At 39.1% G+C, this 16,659-nt stretch overlaps 1 protein-coding gene and 1 long non-coding RNA gene across 2 annotated transcripts; both read right to left on the bottom strand.

Annotated features, from left to right (window-relative positions):
- Positions 1-62: 62 nt before the first annotated feature.
- On the bottom strand, positions 63-8,594 carry LOC142399366 (beta-2-glycoprotein 1-like). The gene is made up of 8 exons (XM_075483990.1): positions 8,492-8,594; positions 7,385-7,526; positions 3,718-3,774; positions 3,276-3,437; positions 1,902-2,063; positions 1,662-1,820; positions 448-473; positions 63-269 (listed from the first exon to the last, which is right to left on the bottom strand). The coding sequence occupies exons 2-8, from the start codon at positions 7,440-7,442 to the stop codon at positions 234-236; spliced, it is 660 nt and encodes a 219-aa protein (XP_075340105.1). The 5' UTR covers positions 7,443-7,526; positions 8,492-8,594; the 3' UTR covers positions 63-233.
- A 3,833-nt stretch (positions 8,595-12,427) lies between these two features.
- Positions 12,428-14,402, bottom strand: LOC142399367 (uncharacterized). The gene is made up of 4 exons (XR_012772864.1): positions 14,275-14,402; positions 14,035-14,193; positions 12,813-12,838; positions 12,428-12,634 (listed from the first exon to the last, which is right to left on the bottom strand). It is a non-coding gene; the product is annotated as an uncharacterized LOC142399367 (long non-coding RNA).
- Positions 14,403-16,659: the final 2,257 nt, after the last annotated feature.

Genomic DNA, 16,659 nt, shown 5'->3' with positions numbered 1-16,659 from the left:
AGGACAATCAGGACTGGATGGAGTTTGAGATTTTAACACAAAAACACAGCTGAGTTGGAAACCCATGTTAGAACTTTATTGAAGTCTGTAACATGCGAGTTGATTTACTTTCAGCTCTGAGCTCTTGGACAAAACAAAACCTGCATTTAAGTGGTATTAATACGTAAAAAGGAAAAGCAATCGCAGTGTGTGACAGTGGAATCATAATTAGTTGAATCAAAATCTTCCACGCTTCAGTCTGTCATCAAACCCCGACGCCAGCAGAAACCCTGTTAATAAAACACAGGTTTCATGATAAATAAACAACTAAATAGTAAGTAAAATATAAATGAAAAAAAAGATGAGTTCAGAGTGGTGATACTTCATTCAACACTTCCAGATAGAATGTGTGCATCACTGACTGGAACATTAATACAATGTTGTAGATGCAGTAAAATGATCACTCACTGTGTTAATTTGAAACCGGTTACAACCTGTGAAAAATAATTAAGAGGCACAACAGAGAATGTTAATGACTCGTCACTGAAGGAAAAAGACTCATTTTTGAATTGTCTACAGGTTTCACTGTTTCTATCCAGTTTTTAGTGTTCTGTTTAAACCTGAACTCGTGAACAGAAAGCGATGAATCACGGCTTAGAATTCTTCATAACGGATTTGTTAAGATGATATTTTAATATTTTTTCAATATGTTGTGGCTATTTTTAATTTCACAACCATCTCATTTTCAATTCACACGCAATTGAATTATCTACATTGTGATCAGTTACGTTTTGTGACCCTCACCCCACTGCCAGGCTGTCTCTGACTGAAACAGGCAATTAGAGATGTGTTCCACAGCTCTCCATGGAGCAATCAAAAAAGGACCAAATCCAGGATACTGGAAAGCCTGCAGAGGCGATATCCTTGCTGATCTGAACAGTGATAAGCTGCTGCTGGTAATTAATAGACCACAACAACACTGGAGGTAGCAGTGTGTGGATCAGCTACTGCGTCGTCCCACTTAGTGGGAAAGAGAATTAAAGCTAATCTTTCTATCTCCATGGTCAAACCAGTAGATATTGTTGAGTCCACTGGCTTTAAGTCTGAAGAAGGGTTTTTGCAGTCAGAAATTCAGTCTACAACCAGTGAAGACTGAGTTAGAGTCACAACTCACATGTAGTTAGCATTAAAATAGTTTTTCAGCTGGGCTTTGTGACCTCTGCACAGAGTCAGGCTTGATGTTTCTCGTTGCTTTCAGTCTACAGACGTGCACCAAACCAAGTTTAGCTGTCAAGTGTTTTCAGATTTCCCCTTCCCATGTCAGGGATAGTATACTGTTATTGTCATGAAAGCTGATAGCAGCTTGGACAGGAGAAATTCTGGGAAACCACCAAACATTTTAATCTGATCATTTGGAACCAGGTTTCACACCAAATCCATCATTTGACTTTCCAGTATCTTTATTAAACCTTGAGGTTTAATATTGTTTTGAATTGTTAATAGACCAACTGTAATAATCAGCAGATACTTTCTGCAAAATATGTAAGCACACACACACACACACACACACACACACAAGGCTATACCAACTCCAAATAACTGGAGACTTTGTTGAAACACGGATCTTACTCCTCTCATCTTACAAACACATTTAAATATAAAGATATTAAAGTGATACTTACATTTGGATATCTTTGGTATTCCATCAATGCACTCGACCAAAGCAAAACTGTCATACGCCCACCCACAGGGCAGTCTCTTCGTCTCTCCATTTGTGAAATATGCAAGTCCACGATTGACTAAGTCCTCATAATCAGCTGTGTTCACAGAACAGTAGTTGGCTGTATAAAAGAGACACAAATATATTTTTTCCCCATGTCCATGACAGATCTTTGGAATGAAAGCTTTTAGTGTTGACTTACGTCTGCAGGTGGGGGCTTCTGACCACGTGCCACCGCTGTGACACACCACCTCCGCTGAGCCCACTAATTTATAATATTGTTGGCACGCGTAATGCAAAGCACGGCCATCGCTTTTTTCAACAACACCGTCTGTAACTACGGGGAATTCTCCACATTTATCAGCTGGAAAGAAAAAAAGACATATTCCAGAAAACAGATGTATCAATGTTTCAAACCTGAGTTGATCAAGTTAACTTTCCGTCCAAAAATCTGGTTTCCTCAACATCACAGATTATAAACTGTGTAAATTACTACACTTTATAAAACAAACCACTCGGGAAGATATGAGCTTAATTATTGGTTCCAAATAATAACTGTCCAGAAACTTGACACATGTAATGCAAAAGAAGAAATTAATCTTCGTCTTTACTTGTTGTGAACGATGGTGTAGTGCCTTCATCCTTGGACCCAGAGGTGGAGGAGGAGGAAAGTTCTGGATTGGTTAGTTGTTGCTTTGGGATGTTGTTCTCATTGATTTCTGTCTCTTTTCTGCATCAATGGCACACTTTGTTACTTTAGCAGTTTGCCATGACATATTGAAGTTACAGTTATATAATCATTATGGCTTTAAAAGTGTGGACTTGAGGGTATTCCCATCCAAAGCAGAGGATTAGAGTTTAAAATTGTAGCTCTTTATTTTGCAGAACTTTTTAAGGGGCTCAGGTTTAACTGGACACATTAACATGAGCATAAATAAAACTTAATGTTCTATCATGTATTTTAGGGCTTTGCAGGCAACTACTACCTAAAGTCTGAAGTACGCTAACATCAGCAGAAACAAGGCTACTTCCTTTATATCTATGACAGATCTTTGGAATGAAAGCTTTTAGTGTTGACTTACCTCTGCAGGTGGGGGCTTCTAACCACATGCCATTGCTGTAACACACCACCTCCGCTGAGCCCACTATTTATAATATTGTACGCACTAAGGAGATCTAATTCCATCTATGAGATTTTCAGTCATAATTTCTGACCAAAGAAACAGGTAAGCAGTTCTACCGTGATTTTTTCAATCATATACACTTACAATTTACTGTCCTCAAAAAAAGATGTAAAAAGATGAAACTTTGAAGCCTGTATGGAGCTCCGAGGCCCATTTGAGTCTCGCTGAGTGATTCAGTCCCCAGCTTTTCCTTTTGAGAAATTTGTTTCGTATGATTTCGCTTGGACTAACATGTTTAAATCTATTTTAAAAGTCCAGTTTTTGCACTGACAAATATCTCTGTTAACCTGAATTATGATATGTATTGATGTTCATGTAAGCCACATAAATTCCCGTTTTCCACACACAGATGACAGATCTTTGGAATGAAAGCTTTAAATGTTGGCTTTTACCTCTGCAGGTGGGTATTTCAGACCATGTGCCATTGCTGTAACACACCACTATGTCTGGACCCTCTTGTTTGTAAGAATCGATGCACTGGTACTTCAAAACATATCGTCCAATTTGTTCAAAAACACCATGTGAAACGAGAGGCATTCTTCCACATTTGTCAACTGAAAATAGAAATTAAAACATCTTTCAGAATACACACATATCAAGCTTTTACACCGGAGTTGATCATCTTTCCATTGCTCATTACATTTTACTTAGTATTACAGATAGGTCCATTTTATAAACAAGTCAGAAAGAATGACATCAGCTTTATTATTGACTCTGATTTGTAATTTCCAGCAACATATATTAAATACATAGAAATCAGTCAGATGATCTGTCTGGTTGAGATATTGACTAAAACATGTGTGCGTTAAAGAAGAAAAGAATCAGATTCTTTACGTGTTGTAAAAAGAAGTTGGGAGTCGCTCTCATTTGTCCCGGAACAGGTACAAGATCCTGTAGGATACACAGCAGAGACACTGGTTAGTTGTTGCTTTTGGGTGGAGTTCTCAGCAGTGTTAATTTCGTCAACCAGGACGATGACGAAAATATTTCGTTAACGCCCCTTTTTCCCGTGACGATGACGAGACGATGACGCACAAAATTGCTTCCAGAAAATAAAAATATGACAAGAATAAAAAATGATTTTCGTTAACGAGACTAAGACAAGACGAAATTTACAAGCCATGGACGAATGGACATTAAAAAATGTAATTGTTTATAATTAATTTGTAAGTGTTTCTTGATGTAGAAAAGGCTCCTAAGTTGAGATTTGTTACGTTTATAGATGTATTGTGTTGGTCAGTTCAGAGCGGAGCGGCCCCCTGCTGGTCATGTAGCGTAACTGTCGGTGCTCAGTTCGAACACGTGTGTGCTCTGATGAGTCGACAGAGGGAAGATCGAGCTGTTGATTAATGTCCCGGCAAGTGGTGTGTGCGTAAATGAAACGTAAGTATGGCTGTATATATTGTTTATGTAATGTATTCAGGTTGCTGCAGCCGTAGCTTCTGTTGCTTTGATGTGTAACTCGCCATGTGTATGCTAGTTGTAGCATTTAGCTCACCTGCCTCTGATTGAGTGTACGTCACGTCACGTGTTATGTCTGTTGTTACCGCTCCGACTCATTAGTGTGATGTTTACAGTGAGTGTTACGTAATGTTACCATGTTACCATGTGATCTTGTTTATGTGTTTAATGATAATAAGTCAGGTGAAGTGTGTTTAGGACTGTGATAGTGGGAATTAGAGGAAAATGGAGATTTTCAGTACTCCTTTATTAGAGAGAAGGAGCTTATTCTTTATTCTTTTGGGTATTCTTTATTGTTCTTTTGATAGGAAACCACACACATGACCTTATTGCCTGCAACAAAAGGGAAATAAATCACCTGAACCATCATTAACCTGCCTCTTCCTTTGGACCCTCTGGAAGTTTGATTGGCCTTAAAGCTGCAGTCTGCAACTCTTTTTCAAGCATAATGCCTGGAACTGTCCGGGGATTCTGAAAGTAGTACATTAAATACCCCAATACAAAAAAAACGAGTTCTCTAGGTCCCCTATATGTCCCGCTAGGTCCCTCCAAAGCCAGCAGGTTTGTTTACAAAATTGCAGACCGGACCGGTAAAAGTTAACCAATCAGGTTACGAGCTGGGCTCTGCTGCCTGTCAATCACCGATTGTGCACGCGCGATACAAGGTAGGCTCGTCCCCACGCTTATTTATCTAGACTATTGAACTTCATTACGGGCTAGTCTACTTACTGTGTCTTCCATGATCGCAAATGACAGGTGAGTTGATGAATGAGGAGTCGTGTACGCGCATCTGGCGTGTACGTAGACGTGCACGAGTTCTCATGTGTTTTGATGGGGCGGGACAGGAAGTTGAATAACTTTTTATTTTTCGGTTAAAAAATAAGCATTTCTTGCATTTTGCGACTACGGAGGTCACCGTTTTCAACTTCAAGCGTTCTGATAGATCATGTAAACTCTTAAAATGCCAAAAATTAGGACTTTACGTATGACAATAACAAATCCTGCAGACTGCAGCTTTAAGTTGGTGTTCTGGCCGGCACCCCAGTGTGAACTTTGTGTTAACCCCTGAACTAACGCCTGATATAATTTAGCCCAGTGTCTTCACTACACTTGAACTTCATAGAAGATTACGCGCTGTTGCCCTGTTTGTCCCTGCACGGCGCCTGTCCCACAGTGCCTCGCGCGGCGCAATCAGTAGTCGTTCAGTTGAGTTTAGGCCCTTCCCATGTCAAGTAACGTAGCCGGTAGCTAGCTATAACTTAACTGTAGCTAGTTCAACTTTGTAGTCCAGTCATGGCGTCGGGCTTGGATACCGGTATACGGTTTGTTGGAGCTGGGCGAAAACAACGCCTGGATGTATGGAGCCATTTTGTTTACAACGCAAAGGACAACAAAACAACCTGCATGATAATGATTGATCATGCCGCCGTGTGTGGAGAAGTTCTATTATGTACAGTGTTGACTAAAATGACTAAAATTTGACTAAGACTAAAATTGATTTTCGACATTGTGACTAAAGCCCTATTCGGACGGGACTAGTTCAATGGGGGGACGTATGGTAATGTTGGTTACCAGACGACGCCAGGGAGAAGAAATGACCAATTCGGACGGGACAAGAAATCCCTGTAATATTCATCTAACATGGGAGGAGTTTTCTTAAATATAAAGCATTCTGCTCCAAAATTATTGTATACAAACGCAGAAGACTTTTTTGTTTGTTTACCTGAATGATAAGTATTACTAAAACGTATTGTACAGTATAACAGAACAGAAGATTTATTCATTTTTGACCTTAATGTAAAGTACTGTTCACCAAAAGTTTTGCTCAGGATACTTATTTTACCTGAATGTAAAGTATAGTTTAAAAAAAGGATTGCACAAAAAAACTTAAGTGTAATTTTCTATTTTACACCTAATTGTTTCTCTCTTTAAAAGGATGTGACGACATATTCCGTACTTATTACCGAAGGTCGCATTCACACGGGATTAGTATTACCTATGGTAGATACTCCGGACCCTTTCACAGGAGGTAGAATTCTCGGCAAAGTTTACCGACATACTCCGATATCTTTACTGACATGGCGCGTTCGGACGGGACTAGATTTCCCGGTTATTATTACTTTATCCCAGGTCCCCCCATTAAACTAGTCCCGTCCGAATAGGGCTTAAGACTAAGACTAAATTAAAAAAAGCTGACAAAATTAACACTGGTTCTCAGTGACATTTAACTAACTTCTAACAAACTATTTTCTTATAAGGCTCATGAAAATAAAATAGATGAGACTGAAGTTGTCTTTGGCAGAAGAGTTCAAACTCAGAATAAATGACAATGAAATATAAAGTATTCAGATCTGTGTTCCTCTACAATAAGATGCAGTCCCCCCCTACCTGGATGGAAGCTGTATCCTTACCTTAGCCAGTAATTGTTCTGAACAGTTTTAACTGGATGCTGAAAAGTGATAGTTTTGTGGTGGGAAATAAGAAATTGCCAACCCAGCAACCGACCGCTTCAGCCCCTGACTCGGTTGGTAGTTAGGACACCTTTGCTGGCAATTAGAAATGCTGAGGTCAGCAACCCATTGGATGGAACTGAAAAGTCAGTTGATGTTTCAGGTTGATGTTGAGGTTAAATCAGTCCACCCTAACTGTGGAGTGGGGAATATTCTGGAATGATGCAAGAGCAAGCATGAATTTATTTTTAAATTGAATTTAAAAAAAAAAATTTCTTTCGTCAGTGAATATTATTTGCTTTCTAACATGCTCTGAATTTCTGTCATAGTTTCATATAAAACCGCATCAATCTTGCTAAATGAGTTGTTTCCTTGTGTTCAGTTATGCTTTTCAGAAATGAATTGCTTTCATACTTTAACAGGTGCCTTTGTAAAGTTGTTTCATGGCAAAAGTCTTGTTCTGTTTTGTTCCAATCCATTCACCGTTTCAGGACATCATCTGAATTTTCAGACCCATCCAAGTAGTCCCCTTCTTCTAAGAATTGTAACAACTTCAGATGTCTCTCACAACAAAATGTAAATATACTCACCATGCAGCACTCCTGGAATACAAACCAGGAGAGCAAATCCAAGACGCCTCACCCACATGTTGTCTGAAGTCAAATCACCACGAGAAAGCAAAGTTAAGAGCCTTTTCAGATCTGGAACAGTTAATAATTGTTGGAATTACCCCTGAAAGAAAAGAAATGAAGAAATAGTAAACACTCTGCTGAACTTTCACCATGCAAAGTCAACAGAGCTTGTATAAACAGGCACATTTTACATGTTGATCAATTTTATATTGATGATTAAAACAGAAAAAACAGAGCAATATATGTTGTGCAGCTGTTGCTTCATGTGTTGTGAATTCTTACTTTTTTACTGGGTTGATGAAAGCAAAGAGCTCTTTTTTTTAACTTTTCTTTTAGCGGATAAGAAATGCTTAATCATCTGTCCTTTGATTGTTCAGAAAATGTATTTGACAAAGTGATTTCCCTCTGTTATCAAAGAGCAGCAATGTGAAATACCAATGCAGCTATGTTAATGGACAGACTTTCAGTCAAGGCCAAGCTATAACTCCGTTCGTTCTCTGTTTGTTGTTGTCGCCGTGTGCTTGGCTGTCATTTTGGGTAATCGTGCACCGTCGATTTCTGTAACCCAGGGTACATCTGAAAAGCAGGAAGAGCTGCAGGCGGGAAAGAGTGTGCGAGCAGGCTTGTCTCTTCAGGCTAAACCCAAGATGTACAACTACTGTAAATGTTAAAAAAAATATATGTATATAAAAAATGGCTTAAAAGTGAAACAGAATCAGAATCAAAATCAGAATCAAGTTTATTGCCAAGTAGGTTCTCACTTACAAGGAATTTGACTTGGTGTAGTAGGTGCAAACAATATAGATATATATTAGTGATGCTCCGATCGATCGGCTGCCGATCATGATCGGCCGATAATGCCCAAAAATAGCCTGATCGGCGATCGGAAAAATATGCCGATCAAAATGCCGATCACGTGACGTAAATTACTAGCAACCACTTTCTAATGTGGTACGGGACGTGTGTACAGAACCGAACAGGCAAAACCTCTACAGTGCATCTCGACAACATGACCTCTCCTGTCTGGAATTTCTTCAAAGTGTGTCAGAAAGATGTGAAACTTACTGCGGTCACGCCATCTGCGCTTCGGAGAGGCACGGTCGCGCTAGCTACACTTGAAAATCGAGTGCCCGTTTACATCGGGTCGTACGGTAAAGCGTGTGAGCGATTTATGGTGCATTCAAGTGCACCCCGTAAACTCAGAAATCTATATCGAAGTTGATTTTCATTTGTTGGAATACATACACCTGTCATTACTTGGTTGTTTTTTTACTACATTCTTTTTAATGATTAAAACAAAATGATAGAACAAAATTATTGAAGCACATTCAGAATCAAACTCATTTCTGCATAGTCAGATTTGAAAACTTCCTTTAGAACCAAATCAAAATGTTCTCTGCCGACTCCACCAGATTCTTGTTCTACATGTCCCCAGCTACCTCTGGCGGTTTAATTTCTATAAATGGTGCACTCTCTGCTAGATGAAAGGCATGGAAATGTCCGATTCCTTCTGTGATCGGCAGTGATCGGCAATCGGGCAGATCATGATTTTGGTGATCGGTGATCGGTCCAAAAAATGCTGATCGGAGCATCACTAATATATATATATATATATATATATATATATATATATATATATATGTATATGTATATGTATATATATATATATATATATATATATATATATATATATATGTATATGTATATATATATATATATATAGTGTGTCAGGGGGGCTCCGGGCCTTGTTGATAAGGCTAGTAGCTGATGGAAAGAAACCGTCCTTGTGGTGTGAGGTTTTGGTCCTGATGGGCCGCAGCTTCCTGCCGGAGGGGAGTGTCTGAAAAAGTTTGTGACTGGGGTGCGAGGGATCAGCCACAATCTTCCCTGTCCGCCTCAGAGTCCTGGAGGTGTACAGGTCCTCACAGATGGACAGGATGCCCTTGTCCTTGGCAGTGGCAGCAGCGTACCAGATGGTGATGGAAGAGGTGAGGATGGACTCAATGATGGAGGAGTAGAAGTGCACCATCATTGTCCTTGGCAGGTTGAATTTCTTCAGCTGCCGCAGGAAGTACATCCTCTGCTGGGCTTTCTTGATGAGAGAGCTGATGTTCAGCTCCCACTTGAGGTCCTGGGAGATGATGGTTCCCAGGAAGCGGAAGGACTCCACAGTTGTGGCGTCACAGAGGGTGATGGGGGTAGGTGAGGCTGAGTTCTTCCTGAAGTCCACAACCATCTCCACTGTCTTTAGAGCGTCGAGCTCCAGGTTGTTCTCCCTGCACCAGGTGCAGATAAGTCTGATGAAAGTGGTGTCATCTGCGAACTTCAGGAGCTTGACGGACTGGTGACTGGAGGTGCAGCTGTTGGTGTACAGGGAGAAGAGCAGAAGAGGAGAACAAGAGAAGTGGAAACTGTGTGGTTACGTTTGCTGATGCAAATCTTACCTCCTGTACAACTTCTTCTGTGAGGACCTATTGTTTAGTGCTGGATATTCTTCCAAAACTCACTCAGCCTGGGACATTCCCAGAATAAATGATCCACATTGTCTCATGAAATAACAATTTTATCCATTTTAGCAGAAAAGGGATCACTTTGAAATGCGTCTACATTTACTTCCTCCTTTAGTTTACAGTAACCGCACTGATTTTTGAAATTCAGTGTTCTTAAACATTACAGTCAATCAAACCAGAGGAGCATTTCAGAATATCTGATTTATAATTAAGTCCAGTATATAGTCCAGTTTACAACCAGTCAATCATTGCTGACTCTCTGGAGTAAACAACAAGGCATATTGGGAAAGGCATTTCAAATAACCTTTGAATCCAGGTTAAAAACATTTCTCTTTCGGTGTGCTTCTGGTTGAGTTCCTTTAAATCATTTTAAAACATAATGCTATAAATCCTCTTAATTGTTTTATATTTGTCTTTTTCCCCCTCTTCTTTGATTGCTTTTAACTGTGTGTAATTCTCTTTAAATTGCTTGTTTTTATGCTGTGGTATGAAATGCGCTATATAAATAAAGATGCCTTGCCTTGCCCTGCCCTGCCTTGATTTCTATCAACTGATTTGGTCATAAGATTTTGTTGTGATTGGGGTTAGAGAATAAATGGAAAGTGATGATATTCAATTGTAACCTTTGAATCATTTCATTTTACATGTCTTTTACAGGTGTACAGGTCCTGTTCATAATGTTCATCAGTCTATCCTCTGATGAACATTGGGAAAAAAGAGAAATGAAATGCTGCATCAACATATTTGTACTTTTTTTTAATATGTGACGTAATGATTGATATGTAATCCTTCTTAACTTTATATCTTAGACATGAACTCTGAGCATATGCAGCAAAGGATATTCAATAGTTACCTTTACATTCAGATCGTTTTTAATCTTGTTGTCTTGTGCAGTAAACATTGCAACATGGAGAAATAGAAAGTTGAATAAACTTCCTTCCCATTTGGAGGGACACCAGAGTCAAAGCATCTTTCAATTCTTCATGTGTAGTTTGATGAAAGCCTTTTTCAGCCCGGTATTGTCAAATTATGTCTCCATGTTACGCATAGAGGTACGTTCAGAAAGTGGATGGATGTGTTTTTGCAATCAATCTTTTTAGAGCGACGTCAAACAGTCTATCATGGTTTAATATGCGCACACTACCTCACTAGAGAAAGTCCATTTATCTTTGTGTACTGTGGACACCGCTCAAAGCTGACAAATTATCTGAAGAAGAATTGTGCCGTATCAGGGTTAGGGTTAGAGGCTTTAAGCTCAGTAGCTTAAAGTCTGGTATTTAAGCTACTGAGGATGTTTGACCCAGGCCTGTTCCTATTATATATATAGTCTGTAAAGTCTATCCTCTGATGGACAGGCAGCCAGTGTAAAGACCTCAGAGCTGGACTGATGTGCTCCACTTTTTTGGTCTTAGTGAGGACTCGAGCAGCAGAGTTCTGAATGAGCTGCAGTTGTCTAACTGACTTTTTAGGTAGACCTGTAAAGATGCTGTTACAGTAATCAAGTTTTTCCGGGTCCTGTTGAGACATCAGATCTTTTAACCTTGATATATTCTTAAGGTGATAGTAGGCTGACTTTGTTATTACATTAATGTATTTTTCCAAACTTAGGTCTGAGTACACCCAGATTTCTGGCCTGGTTGGTAGGTTTTAGGTGTATAGACTGAATCTCTGTGGTGACCTGTAATCGTTTCTCTTTGGCTCCAAAGACAATCACATCAATTTAGTTTTTGTTTAGCTGGAGAAAGTTGTGGCACATCCAGTCATTAATGTCCTCAATGCATTTACCAAGAGTCTGTACAGGGCTGCGGTCTCCTGGTGACATTGTAATATATATATCTGTGTGTCATCTGCACAGCTATGGTAGTTTATTTTGTTGTTTTTTATAATCTGTGCCAGTGGGAGCATGTAGATGTTAGTTGTATTTGAGTTGGAGTTGGAGTTGCTAGTTCGCACTTCCAATGTTTAGTAGATAAATAAGCAAATATCTCCAAGTTAATTGATAATATAAAGAATCATTTGTGACATTCTTTTAACACTGGTTGGAATAAACGTCTGGCCTTTACAGATGCTGTAATTTGTGCACAGCCTGTACAACCTAACAGCCATAAAGAGGGTAATGTAAGATTTCTGTTTAACAAGAGCAGCTTAGTCTAGAGGAAAATGTTGAAATAAAACCATCAAGTTCATTGAGAGTGATAAACTCTGTGTTGCTTTCAGAGGTTTGGCTGTTGGATTTGATTTTGTGTCAGTTGGAGGCCATTTGTTTAGAACCAAGCGTTGGACATGTGAAACTTTGTAACATCCGGAAATACTAATGAAGCTCCTCTCAAATGTTGTGTCATCAATAAAATTATTGGGAACAACGAGGTGTGCGACTCTGACAGATTGCCAGCTCCAGGATGTACACCTCCAGCCACTTGTGACCCTGCAGGACAATCAGGACTGGATGGAGTTTGAGATTTTAACACAAAAACACAGCTGAGTTGGAAACCCATGTTAGAACTTTATTGAAGTCTGTAACATGCGAGTTGATTTACTTTCAGCTCTGAGCTCTTGGACAAAACAAAACCTGCATTTAAGTGGTATTAATACGTAAAAAGGAAAAGCAATCGCAGTGTGTGACAGTGGAATCATAATTAGTTGAATCAAAATCTTCCACGCTTCAGTCTGTCATCAAACCCCGACGCCAGCAGAAACCCTGTTAATAAAACACAGGTTTCATGATAAATAAACAACTAAATAGTAAGTAAAATATAAATGAAAAAAAAGATGAGTTCAGAGTGGTGATACTTCATTCAACACTTCCAGATAGAATGTGTGCATCACTGACTGGAACATTAATACAATGTTGTAGATGCAGTAAAATGATCACTCACTGTGTTAATTTGAAACCGGTTACAACCTGTGAAAAATAATTAAGAGGCACAACAGAGAATGTTAATGACTCGTCACTGAAGGAAAAAGACTCATTTTTGAATTGTCTACAGGTTTCACTGTTTCTATCCAGTTTTTAGTGTTCCGTTTAAACCTGAACTCGTGAACAGAAAGCGATGAATCACGGCTTAGAATTCTTCATAACGGATTTGTTAAGATGATATTTTAATATTTTTTCAATATGTTGTGGCTATTTTTAATTTCACAACCATCTCATTTTCAATTCACATGCAATTGAATTATCTACATTGTGATCAGTTACGTTTTGTGACCCTCACCCCACTGCCAGGCTGTCTCTGACTGAAACAGGCAATTAGAGATGTGTTCCACAGCTCTCCATGGAGCAATCAAAAAAGGACCAAATCCAGGATACTGGAAAGCCTGCAGAGGCGATATCCTTGCTGATCTGAACAGTGATAAGCTGCTGCTGGTAATTAATAGACCACAACAACACTGGAGGTAGCAGTGTGTGGATCAGCTACTGCGTCGTCCCACTTAGTGGGAAAGAGAATTAAAGCTAATCTTTCTATCTCCATGGTCAAACCAGTAGATATTGTTGAGTCCACTGGCTTTAAGTCTGAAGAAGGGTTTTTGCAGTCAGAAATTCAGTCTACAACCAGTGAAGACTGAGTTAGAGTCACAACTCACATGTAGTTAGCATTAAAATAGTTTTTCAGCTGGGCTTTGTGACCTCTGCACAGAGTCAGGCTTGATGTTTCTCGTTGCTTTCAGTCTACAGACGTGCACCAAACCAAGTTTAGCTGTCAAGTGTTTTCAGATTTCCCCTTCCCATGTCAGGGATAGTATACTGTTATTGTCATGAAAGCTGATAGCAGCTTGGACAGGAGAAATTCTGGGAAACCACCAAACATTTTAATCTGATCATTTGGAACCAGGTTTCACACCAAATCCATCATTTGACTTTCCAGTATCTTTATTAAACCTTGAGGTTTAATATTGTTTTGAATTGTTAATAGACCAACTGTAATAATCAGCAGATACTTTCTGCAAAATATGTAAGCACACACACACACACACACACACACACACACACACACAAGGCTATACCAACTCCAAATAACTGGAGACTTTGTTGAAACACGGATCTTACTCCTCTCATCTTACAAACACATTTAAATATAAAGATATTAAAGTGATACTTACATTTGGATATCTTTGGTATTCCATCAATGCACTCGACCAAAGCAAAACTGTCATACGCCCACCCACAGGGCAGTCTCTTCGTCTCTCCATTTGTGAAATATGCAAGTCCACGATTGACTAAGTCCTCATAATCAGCTGTGTTCACAGAACAGTAGTTGGCTGTATAAAAGAGACACAAATATTTTTTTTCCCCATGTCCATGACAGATCTCTGGAATGAAAGCTTTTAGTGTTGACTTACGTCTGCAGGTGGGGGCTTCTGACCACATGCCACCGCTGTGACACACCACCTCCGCTGAGCCCACTAATTTATAATATTGTTGGCACGCGTAATGCAAAGAACGGACATCGCTTTTTTCAACAAAACCGTCTGCAACTACGGGGAATTCTCCACATGTTACTGGAAAGAAAAAAAGACATATTCCAGAAAACAGATGTATCAATGTTTCAAACCTGGGTTGATCAAGTTAACTTTCCGTCCAAAAATCTGGTTTCCTCAACATCACAGATTATAAACTGTGTAAATTACTACACTTTATAAAACAAACCACTCGGGAAGATATGAGCTTAATTATTGGTTCCAAATAATAACTGTCCAGAAACTTGACACATGTAATGCAAAAGAAGAAATTAATCTTCGTCTTTACTTGTTGTGAACGATGGTGTAGTGCCTTCATCCTTGGACCCAGAGGTGGAGGAGGAGGAAAGTTCTGGATTGGTTAGTTGTTGCTTTGGGATGTTGTTCTCATTGATTTCTGTCTCTTTTCTGCATCAATGGCACACTTTGTTACTTTAGCAGTTTGCCATGACATATTGAAGTTACAGTTATATAATCATTATGGCTTTAAAAGCGTGGACTTGATGGTATTCCCATCCAAAGCGGAGGATTAGAGTTTAAAATTGTAGCTCTTTATTTTGCAGAACTTTTTAAGGGGCTCAGGTTTAACTGGACACATTAACATGAGCATAAATAAAACTTAATGTTCTATCATGTATTTTAGGGCTTTGCAGGCAACTACTACCTAAAGTCTGAAGTACGCTAACATCAGCAGAAACAAGGCTACTTCCTTTATATCTATGACAGATCTTTGGAATGAAAGCTTTTAGTGTTGACTTACCTCTGCAGGTGGGGGCTTCTAACCACATGCCATTGCTGTAACACACCACCTCCGCTGAGCCCACTATTTATAATATTGTACGCACTAAGGAGATCTAATTCCATCTATGAGATTTTCAGTCATAATTTCTGACCAAAGAAACAGGTAAGCAGTTCTACTGTGATTTTTTCAATCATATACACTTACAATTTACTGTCCTCAAAAAAAGATGAAACTTTGAAGCCTGTATGGAGCTCCGAGGCCCATTTGAGTCTCGCTGAGTGATTCAGTCCCCAACTTTTCCTTTTGCAAAACTTGTTTCGTATGATTTCGCTTAAATCTATTTTAAAAGTCCAGTTTTGGTCGGACTTACACATTAACAGGTTTTTGTCTAATGTCGTGCACATAAAAAGCATAATTTCTTACGAGTGAAAGTGAATAAAACATCCCAGTTATTGTTTCATAAAAGCACATTTCTTGGTCCTTGTCCAAAAATTGCAGTGACAAATCTCTCTGTTAACCTGAATTATGACATTTATTGATGTTCATGTGAGCCACTATTAATGCAAACATACTGATAAAAGCTGATAAAAGCCAGTGTTTATTGTCCACTTACTACACTTTGGGCCTTCAGACCAGTTTCCACCAATGCAAAAGATGGATTTCGTGGTGTTTCCTTCCTCTGTACCATATCCGTCTTCACAATTATACTCTATTTTTGAGTTTGCTTCATAAACCTCCTGGTATTCCTGATGAATGATGACTGCATGGGGGAAATTAGGTGGCTCACTGCACGCGGTGTTACTTTCTGTGAATGAAAATAATGAGTGAAGTAGAAACTGGAAAAGATGCTCTGCGGCTAACTGAAGCAAAACACAGACTTACTCTCACAGACTGGCACAGGGAACCATGCTCCACCTATACATGCAGTAGCGGCCAGGTTTTTGTTTACATATCCGTCGTTACATGTTACTGCCATTGCATGTCCCTCCTCATACCAACCATTTGAACTTTCAGTGTATTTTGCATTGGGAATATTTGGAGGAATGCAGGCTTTTTCATCTGTGGATTAAAAGAACAGAAGATTACATCTCAGTTAAAAAGAGAAGATCAGAGAACAAGTAGAAAAAACGTATGTGGTGAGCCCTCATTTCTGAACCTCTTCTGATAAACTAACATGATGACTAAATCACAGAAGTTACGACCACTACTGACTTGCTCTGTAAGTGTAATGAAATATGAGGCTACTCCTTTATAACATTTAGTTACTTGATCACTATTTTGAATGATCCATAAATTGTAGACAGCATAGAAGTTTATTTCTTTCTTAAATGATTTCTTGCATTGTCTTATTGATTATCTTATTACATGTATATACCCTACGAATAGAGCCAGGATGAGCTCTCTAATCCCCTCTAGAAAACATTTTATATCAACTCTTAAAAAACTTACTGATACATTGTGGTTCATGAGACCATTTGCCATTTTGACATGTGCTTGTTGCCCACCAGCCTTTCACTCCTGGTTTA

This window comes from Odontesthes bonariensis, chromosome 14, assembly GCF_027942865.1.
Source record: "Odontesthes bonariensis isolate fOdoBon6 chromosome 14, fOdoBon6.hap1, whole genome shotgun sequence".
NCBI lineage: Eukaryota > Metazoa > Chordata > Actinopteri > Atheriniformes > Atherinopsidae > Odontesthes > Odontesthes bonariensis.
This window is presented reverse-complemented; position numbering and strand designations above follow the sequence as displayed.

Bases quoted from the DNA above. Each gene is read 5' to 3' on its own strand.
- LOC142399366 (XM_075483990.1), bottom strand. From the start codon at position 7,442: ATGTGGGTGAGGCGTCTTGGATTTGCTCTCCTGGTTTGTATTCCAGGA. The intron at 3,438-3,717 runs GTAAAGAATCTG...TTCTATTTTCAG, and splicing joins CCAACTTCTTTTTACAACAC to TTGACAAATGTGGAAGAATG. The intron at 474-1,661 runs GTAAGTATCACT...TATTTTTCACAG, and splicing joins AATACCAAAGATATCCAAAT to GTTGTAACCGGTTTCAAATT.